Here is a 9,854-nt window from a genome sequence, read left to right as displayed (position 1 = left end):
TCAACGCTCGTCACCTGCCTCTGACACCACCACAACAGTCACCAAAGGAAAGATGATGGATCGCCTTCTCACCCGAGCTCGAAGCGGTTACATCGCTGATATGCAGCTTTGCGGACCCGCATCCACTTCTAATCTGAGATTTTTGAACCATAAATGACTTATGTATTCGCTTCATTAGGAACTAAATCTAAGTAGTGTATTTGTTCATTATCCACTTCTTCAACCAAGTGACTTTGGCTAAGCTTCTACTCGTATACGAGACACATCCAAATTGAAGGTGGAAGAAATAAAGATTGGGTTGAACGAGGACTAATGTTCCTATTAGGTTTTAGCAAATATTTTATTTCTTCTAAATGCAGAGGAAATAATATATTTGTATATGATTTTTAAACGAGGAATTTTTGTTTCTGCCACTCTAGTTTTTGCCCATTTTCTTTATGCCACTCTAAAATTTGACATTTCATTTTTTACCACTCTTAGCTTTTGACAATATATCATAATTGTCATTCTGTGGCGAAAGCAAAATTTGACATTTCACTTTTGTCACTCTTAGGTTTGACAATACATCACAATTGCCACCCCGATCTATCACAATTGTCACTCTGAAAAAAATGTTTTTGCCACGGAATAGCAATTGTGATGTATCATCAAAAGTAGAGTGGGAAAAGTGAAATGTTAACAGCTAGAGTGACATAAGAAAAACGGGCAAAAACTCGAGCGGCAGAAACAAAAAGTTTCCATTGCTCCACAAAAACTTCTCACTGAATTTGAATCCTACGAAAAGACAAATATTTATGCTTTTGCATATATGACTTAATATCAAGATGGCACCAGACAAAAAATTAACTGGTAAAACCCTCTCTCTTTTCCAAGAAAACAATAATACAGTAATAATAAATAAATGAACTGGTGTTAGACAGACACCTGACTGCTGTCTGATGATGATTTCATGCGTCCATTAAAAACACCCAAAGCAACAGAGATGTCTCATTGTGGTGGTGGACTTGATCATCTAAGCAACAAGGGATCGCCCGCACTATTTTCAACTGTTCCGATCTCGGCGAGGAACGGCCAGGTCTGGCTACTCCTCGAAGTCAAACCAGGAACATTTTGGGATCATAGCGTTCCTAGTTCCTCAAACCAAACACAAGTCAGAGGGTGACGATATGGCATATCTTGTTATCCCATGCTATTAAAAGGAGTGGACATGTAAAAATAAAATTATTACATACATATAAAAATTACACCGTTTCACATTCAAGATTCTTGGCCAAAGAAGAAATGCTCAAAGATTAAGCTAAGACCATATTGGTCCAATCTTCCTCCGGGCTTCACATATCTTGTTGACAGAACCAACAAAGCTGAACAAGATCACTATCAATGTGACACCCAATGCCATCCACATTCCTCAGGGCTGCAAGCCCTTAAACTCATTTAGAAGTTAAAAATGTCATTAAAAACTACACTGAACAGTAAGCCCAAGATAATGCAAGAGTAAACAACAACAGGAACATTCATTCATCCGGATGGTTCGCTACATAACAACTCATGAACAGCAGTACATGCAGCAGTTTTCTGCAGACTACAACAAGTAAGAATGGATGGCATTCTTCGCCATCCACATTCCACAACACCCCCTACATTTGATGTACCCAGCAAAACAGCTCTGACCACACAAGGCGACTTACACATTTTGCTGCTGGGTACCAAACATTACACCTACAGTTTTACACACACTTCCTACACTGCTATATCTCTCTCATTGTATACCAATTGCTATGCTGTGTACATGAATGTACATGTACCTGCTACAAGCCTCAGAACAGGAATAAGCCGCCCGAATGAATATACTGCACCCTGGAAGCTTCAGGGCAAAAAGTTCCATCTCTCAGCAGCCAGCTCCAGCAAACACACTTCCATATTCCTTGCGCTGAGGAATGAACAAGCCCCAACTCCACAAAAACCACCAGAAATGCCATCTGATGCTGCAAACGCCCTTCAAAGCTGAAGAAACTCAGGTTCTACCTATTCTCATCTGGATATTCACAGGTTTGAGAAGACAACGGAGTCTTAACCAACTGCATTGCAGCCCTGCCTCATCGGTGGGTAGCCCAGCATTCGCGGTGGCAGATTCGGCAGTTTCTGTAAGTAGGCCGGATGATCAGACATGCTTTTAGGCACCTGAGGCATACCGACAACAGACAATTCTATGTCCGAATGAGCACACTTTTCCTTTCCATAGATGTTGTTGGTGACACTTCTCATGAAGTCCTCTTTGAGAGAAGTTGTACAGATCTGAGTATTACTATACATGATGAGACCCCACAAGAATACAGCATTTGGCTCACCGATGGTATGATCCACTTGCTCTGAGGGATTTGGGTCACAACCAATGTTAAGGCTTTCCAGCTGCATAACATCAGTTAGGAGAGGTCACAATCAACATTAAAGCTTGCAAACAGCAATGTGAACATAAAACAAACAGGCGGTGAAAAATAACCTTGAGAATAAGGCTGCGGAATCGTGATTTCACCCATCCAACCCAATCACGCAACTCTTCAGTTGTCGGAGCTGAGAGAACTATGCGAAGGAAGTGCTTATATTTTGCACCATATGGAAACGGCGCAAAAATCCAACTCCAGTCGATATCAACACTACTTGTATCCTGTAAAAGTGACAAATGTGACATTTCAGCTGCCTATTCATGAATGCAAGCAAGCCTTAAAACTGAAGTCCGCAATCATTTAGACGTGTCATGGATATATCAATGCATTTTGCTTCACTGCAGATCTTACAACATACATCATCAATTCCTATCAATCCGCATTATTAAAAAATAATCTTTCTACAGTTCAATAAGGAAACCACCTACACAGAACTAATCATGCCAGTTAAAGTTGGACTTCCGTTAAATCATTTCAAAGCAAAAGAGAGATTAAGATAGGATGCCAACAAATCAAATGAAGCAAACATGGCACCATATTTTTTATCAATGAGTACAGGTCTAACAAGTAACAGATCGATGGGCGTGGTGAAACAATATGGAACATGGCCTATTTAAGTTGCTGGGAACATTATTGTACAAGAATTACAACTTCTGTAATTTTGGACGGATCAACGAAGCTATCAAATTTTCAAATGAAACAAGTTAACTCATCAATTTTAAAAAAACGGGAACAGGGGAATAGAAAAGGACCACTCAAAAAGAAGAAAAAATAAAGAAAATAAAAATAGGTGAGCCAATTGCTTATTTGAAACCTTGACGCATAAAAGCAAACCCAATTCAAGTAACAAAGTGTTATACACTACTTTAGGTTTAAATTCCATCATGGCAATAAAGCAAGAATAGAAACGGAAGGTATTGGGGCATACCAGGCATATTAAAACTCATGACTCTTCTACAACTTAGTTGCAATAAAAGAAAATTCAAAGTTTCTACATTTACTCTAGAGATATCAAACAGGCAAACAACTTTTTTGGAGAACAGTGTGGCATAAATTAGGTAGGACCAAATAAAGAATAAATAGGCATACCTTGGTCAAAGATAAACCTCGCCAAAGCTCTTCTTTGATTTTGTTGAAAGTGCTTTTTGTGACATTAGAGGCACAAAATTCTGGTGGATAACAGGGCATCACTATGGGCATGAGAGAGCACCCATCAGGGCTCCAAAGAGGTGTTTGTTCATGCAAAGACACCGGAAGAGGCCAGGGCCAGTGAGAAAATATCTCAAAGAACCTACACAACAAAGTATTGGCAGTAGCATTTGGATGTCTGCGGCAAACATATGCTCCAAGAACCGCCAAATGAATTCCAGCAAAGAAGCCAACTAGCTGAAAATGGCATCATACAATTGAGGATAAAAGTCAGACCAAAAATAACACTAAAAACATACATAAGAAGTATAAATAGAGAAAAGGCAAACCACGTACATGGCAATGAATTCCTCTTTTTCTTGCCCAGAGTTTAAGGCAGCGCAACAAAAGTTGAAATTTCTGCATCAAAACTCAAAAAGTTAGAAAAGAAGAAAATTAATAAAATAAGAAAGAAGGGTTTTGGAAACACATCGAATGACACATATATTCATGCCATGGTGCATGCCAGACAAACAAACAAAAAGTACACAGAATGTGCAAACACAGCACAGCAACTATCAGCACATGAACAGGGATAATGCCAGAAGCCCGGAAACATAAAAAAATACAAGGAAGAAAAAGTAAAGAATGGCAACAATGATGTGATGTAAATAAATCTACTGAGACTGTTGTTAGACCTTCATATTTGGAACTAATTGCATGATTTGTCTATTAACACGAACTCCAGATAGACATCTCCAGCTTGCCTCGTCAACTTTCTCTAGCAAACGGGGATCATTTGCATGTATAGCCTGCAGAAAATACAGCTTGTGAGAGCTTAAATTGATCACCAGATATTATGCTCAATTGTTTCTTTCAGCAAATGCTTAAATTTATAATGAAAACCAATGTCGAATCTATGAGAAAGAGTGCCCAGCAGAGTGGCTATATGATAATACCCATAAGAACATAAACATAGCAGTTTTCACAAATTGTATCACATTTGACCCGTTTAAGTGTGGCTAAGAACATAAACATGAAGAGGCTAAAAGCGTGTTAAGATAAAAATGCAAAAGTTGATGAATTAAAATTATGGCTTGAGAAATACTTGGGGAGAATATCTAGGTCACTGTTCACTGCTTTAGTCAAATATACGCCTGGTTAGATGAAATAACACCAAAGATGTGGTCAATAACTCAATATGGCTTATCAAGGTACAGCAACGCAAAATGAAACCATAATACCATATGATCTTATAAGGAGTTAAATATAAATCCTACATATTAGCTTCAGGACATCATTAGGAGTTCTAGATAGTTACGCCAGAGATGTTACAGAAGCTGTTTTGAGAAATAAGTTGAATAAATTTAAGTCACCTAAGTAAGAAATATAACACATAATAATAGAAAGTATTCAATAAACACTAATTGAGATAACATGTAACCTAAGACGTGTAATCATCACAATTTTAAGATACTTGCCTCTGCAGCATTGATAACTGGCAGCTGGGCGTATGGAAAATCTACTGACACACCGTTGAATTTAAAGCGCATCAACGGAACCCTAGCACTTTCAATAGAATGCAAGTCTGATACTTCTGGCCTTGCTTCAAGCATTTGTCGCAGGACAACGAAGAAATGATGCTGCAAGTTAACACATGGACACCTCATGGGGTGATTGCAAGGGCTCAAAACTGTTAGATAAACGGAAAATTGAGAAATATACTCACTTGTAATGATGCAATGCAAGGACCAACACAGACTGCATCAATATCAGATTCAGGTCCATATGCCTTCAAAGAGAACAATGCTTGTTACCAAAAGATAAACCACAATTTTATAAGGGAAAATGCATTGGATACAGGGGCAATATTGTAAACATGGAAATCCAATTACAGTCCTTAAGTTTACCCAGTCTAGGTGCTTACATGCAATTACAGATTGACCAAACCAATATATTCAAACTTAACACAAGGGATATTGCTCGTTAATAATATTCTCGAAAAAACAAACAACTCCAGCTCATGGAGAGATTTAATGACTTCACTGATTCCTTCCACCTTAGGGAATTGAGGAATATTGTATGCATAAGTAAAACATCCACACTTCAAAAACTACATATGATAAACATAGAGATCATATTTAGCTTCTAATTCCCTGAACGTTACCTATGCGAAACATTTATGAGTTTATGTCTTTCAGGCTATTAAGTATAAACTACTTTGGTGTTGTACATATATACACATGTAACTATGTTATCAGTAGGAGCAGATTCAAGATACAATATCTCTCATATCCATCTTAACCATCCCAAGATCAGTTTCTTTATGCCACATCAACAAACAAATATTAAGTTGGACATGAACAACTTAAAAATTAAAATATATCATCTCTCAGCTCATAAACGATGTGAAACCTACACATGTGATTAACTGGTCAACACGATCCTACACTTATACTTATAATCATACATTTTGACTGCTTCACCAGTAATTGTTTCTTTTGCATCATATCAATAGTGCAATAGTACTGCAGTCAAACAGAGCATCATTCTGCCAAGCACCAAATCATGCTGCTCATTTCCTTAGTCCAGACACTACCAAAGTCATGATAATAGGTAAAGAAGTTAAGGATGTAGCAACACCCACTCTGCGCTGACCCTAACCTAACATAGCACAGATGCAGTTTACAAGTCAACAGTAAGTTGCAAACAAACAAAGTCAAGGCTCTCCAGTAGCAACTCACATACGATGATCAACACCCATCGGTGAAATGTTTGAGCACTTACCGAATATCGTTGACATTTTTAGGTAACAATGCTAGGATTTTAAATCGAACATGACATAAAAAGATAACGAAATTGACCTTCAAAACTAAAGATTATTCAACTGATATATCATATAGTAGTAGATCAGCCTAGCATCACACCATTATAAAAAGGCACAACAAATCGTGCACAGGTTCGAGTTCAGTGCTTACCCCTAAATCATAGGAGCCAAAGGTCAACACCGTGCCTGATGTGATCCAAGGTTTCCCCCCCTGGTTGAACGCCACCATTTTCGCCCAATCCATAACTATCTGCAACAGTCACAACCGGATTACAGGTCGAATTCCAGCCCACATTGCAAGCTGCAAGCTTTGAACCAAAAGACGAACTGCCCTTACCTTGTGGAGCTCGAGTATGATCCTCTCCCTCCTCCGGGTTTCCTCCTCCGAGGGCGAAACCCCCGTATCCTCAAGGAACTGAACCTCGCAAAAAAAAAAAAAGTTACCCAACATTAGGCACGAAACAACAAGATACGACCAAACGGCAAGCGCGCAAGCTCAACGCTTCGGCGGCTCACCTTCATAAGAGAAGAGCTCCGGGAGGAATCCATTTGCTTCATCCTGGCGAGATCGAGGCAGACGACGATCGGGCGCGGCAGGATGGCACCGGGAGGCGGGAGCGGAGGAGGCCCCCGGAGGTACAACCCCGGCGTGGGAGGAATCGGCGGGGGAGGAGGAGGGCCCGTACCACGCGGCGGGGCTAGGGTTCGGCGCTCGGGCTTGCGGAAGGCCGGGCGCCCGACGGGGCGGTCGAGCACCATTGCCGGCGCGGGCCGCCGGTGCCGAGGACGCAGCGGTTGCCGGCGGCCACGCGCGCGGCGTGGGTCGCCGTGCCGTTGGTTGGTCGCCGCGGGGACGACGACGCCGGCGAGGGCCTCGTGTTTGAATTACGGTATACTATTATTTTGGGCCAGCTTTGGGGGGGTTTTGAGGGGAATGGGTGGGAGGATGGTGGTGGAACGGGGAGGGGGAAGACGGGGTTTATATAGAAGACGGCACGGGGTTTGTAGTTGGGCGTCGCTGCCTCTTGGAAACGGTCCACCAGTTTTCAACCTTGTTTTTTAAGCTTGTCGCTGTCAACAACCTGTTTATGTCAAACATGCCCTTAAATCCTAGACAGCCAAAAGTTTGATGTGTTTAACACCCTTTTTAGCATGGTATATATTGACAAATAGCAAATGATGATGAGATGCAGACTTTCAGTATTTTTTCGCGCCCTTTTTCTTAACAAATAGCAAATAAGGATGCAGGCTTTCAGTATTTTTCGCGCCATTTTTCTTAACAAATAAGCAAATGAGGATGAGATCTAGACTTTCAGTATTTTTCGCGCCATTTTTCTAATTTAAACATACGAGAGGCTTTGCCATTATCTTCTGCACCACATTTTCGCGCCGCTTTACATAGAAGTATGTGAGAGGTTTACCGTTGCCTTTTATGTCATATATCTCACGCCACATTGCATGTAAGTATATGAGAAGCTTTACCGATCTTCTACGTCATATCTTTCGCGCCACTTATGTGTAACTATATGAGCAAGTTACCCCGCAAGAAAAACTATATGAGCAAGTTTTGCAAGAGATGATGTGTCATCACGCCGCACGCGTTTTAGTCGTAAATGTGTTCTGTCGGTTGGGGTGAAAACATTTCTTACTGTTGATCATCGAGATAACATTGCTCCATGTCGTGTCTTCATATCTTTTAGCTCAAATTGTTTAGTTTGAGCATATAGATTGTGGTCCTTTATTAACTAAAGATTTACACATCAATGTAAATTAAATTTTAGGCAAAGATAATCCGCGGTGTATATCCTACCATAAATGCATATCTTGTCATAAATTTCGCATATTTCTTGTGCACAATTAATACTTGTAGTTAATACTAGAAGAAGTTTCTCGATTACATAGCATGCTACTAGCTGTAGGAGATAAATCGCAAAGATATATGTTCTCTCTCAAAAAAATGTGCGCAATGTTTCATGCAATGAAAGAAACAATAGTTGCAAATGTTACTACAACCGACGCACCTCGCATTCCAGTGAAAATAATGGCTGCTCTTGTTCTTGGATAGAATATTGCTTCATATCCCGCCAACTTAGTATTATGCTTATTGGTAAGAGTTCCATATCGACATATTTCTTCTCATGTATAATTCGCTGCCCTTTTTGCTATGCTATGGGTGATTAATTTAAATATCTATTAGATCTAGATGGCCGTACTATCTTCTTTTTGTCCATTTTACTAGCACCCTCACTCTTAATTACCAACCAGCCAATGGAAGGAGAAGCAAAAAAGAGGGTGTAGTCTTATTAGTATTTTTTACAGTAGTGTAGTCTTATTTGTACATTGTTCAGGTGATGAAGTTTTTAGTCGTAAACAAATGTAGAAAATTAATTGTGCCAAGTTATTATTTGCTAAAAAATGAAGCAGAATTGATTACATGAATGTGAGGCAGGATATGACTGCATTAATTCATTGATATATGTAAATATCAGGATACGAATTAATATCGAGTAGAGATAACACCTCAAGATATGTCTGTATTAATTCACTGCATGTAGTATACTCCATATCATGGCATTTAGTGATAACCCATCAAAATATGCAACATTTATTTGGGAGGATATTTGGTTTGTAATGCCCCTTTACCTACTCAATTTTGGAGTATGTATATTTTAGTTAATGAGAAGACCCAAACTATAGCTGATATTTGGGATGGTCAGACCTTAAAATGTACCTTTAAAAGGATTTTCTCACATGAGATGATGAAATTATGGTTTAATCTAGTCAATGTAGGTAAGTCGATTTCCTTTATTGGTCAAGAGGATTCTCTACTTTGGTAATTTGAGTGTAAAGGGGTGTATTCTTGTATACCTTTATATGCCATCGTCGAGTTTAGGGGGGCTTTGGTCTGGCAACTCAAGTCCCCCCCCCCTAAGATTCAAGGTTTTATTTTTTGCAAAATACGGCAATCACTTGTGACAAACTGAGAAGAAGAGGTCTTGCTAAACCTTTAGAATGTATTCATTACAAGGAGATTGAGTCGGTTTATTATCTCTTTTTTGAATGTTTTGTTGTAAGAAATGTGTGGTCTTGTTTTAGATTAGTGTTTGATGTGAATATCCTTGATTTTGAATCTATGGCTAAATATTAGATATGCAATGAAAAGAATCTACATTTGAGTGGAGCATTCTCTGATATCCCGTGGGAACCGTGGAACTACAAAAATGCCATTGTTTTCAATAGAAGAACTTGGATATCTATGAAACAGGTTTGGGGTCTGGTGATTCGGTACACGAGGGACTAGTCAAGGTTGTTTCAGGATCTGGAAGTGGTAAATTGTAAAGATTTCAAGAATTGTTACTGTTGAAGCTCAAGGTGCAATAGGAACTAATGCCTGCTTGAAAAGTTGGTCTGGTACATCTTATGGGGAGGAATCTGCTTGGGAGTATACTATGGTG

The 9,854-nt window shown here is 39.5% G+C and overlaps 1 protein-coding gene across 1 annotated transcript; it reads right to left on the bottom strand.

Moving 5' to 3' along the window:
* Positions 1 to 1,495: 1,495 nt before the first annotated feature.
* LOC109778382 (nuclear poly(A) polymerase 3) lies at positions 1,496 to 7,332 on the bottom strand. Its single transcript, XM_020336938.4, has 10 exons — positions 6,916 to 7,332; positions 6,737 to 6,814; positions 6,551 to 6,649; positions 5,302 to 5,364; positions 5,054 to 5,215; positions 4,271 to 4,384; positions 3,930 to 3,992; positions 3,534 to 3,830; positions 2,501 to 2,665; positions 1,496 to 2,409 (listed from the first exon to the last, which is right to left on the bottom strand). Exons 1-10 carry the CDS (start codon positions 7,156 to 7,158, stop codon positions 2,071 to 2,073), a joined length of 1,623 nt encoding a protein of 540 aa, XP_020192527.1. The 5' UTR covers positions 7,159 to 7,332; the 3' UTR covers positions 1,496 to 2,070.
* Between the last annotated feature and the right edge of the window lie 2,522 nt (positions 7,333 to 9,854).

The sequence above is a fragment of the Aegilops tauschii genome, chromosome 4 (assembly GCF_002575655.3).
Source record: "Aegilops tauschii subsp. strangulata cultivar AL8/78 chromosome 4, Aet v6.0, whole genome shotgun sequence".
Classification (NCBI taxonomy): Eukaryota; Viridiplantae; Streptophyta; class Magnoliopsida; order Poales; family Poaceae; genus Aegilops; species Aegilops tauschii.
This window is presented reverse-complemented; position numbering and strand designations above follow the sequence as displayed.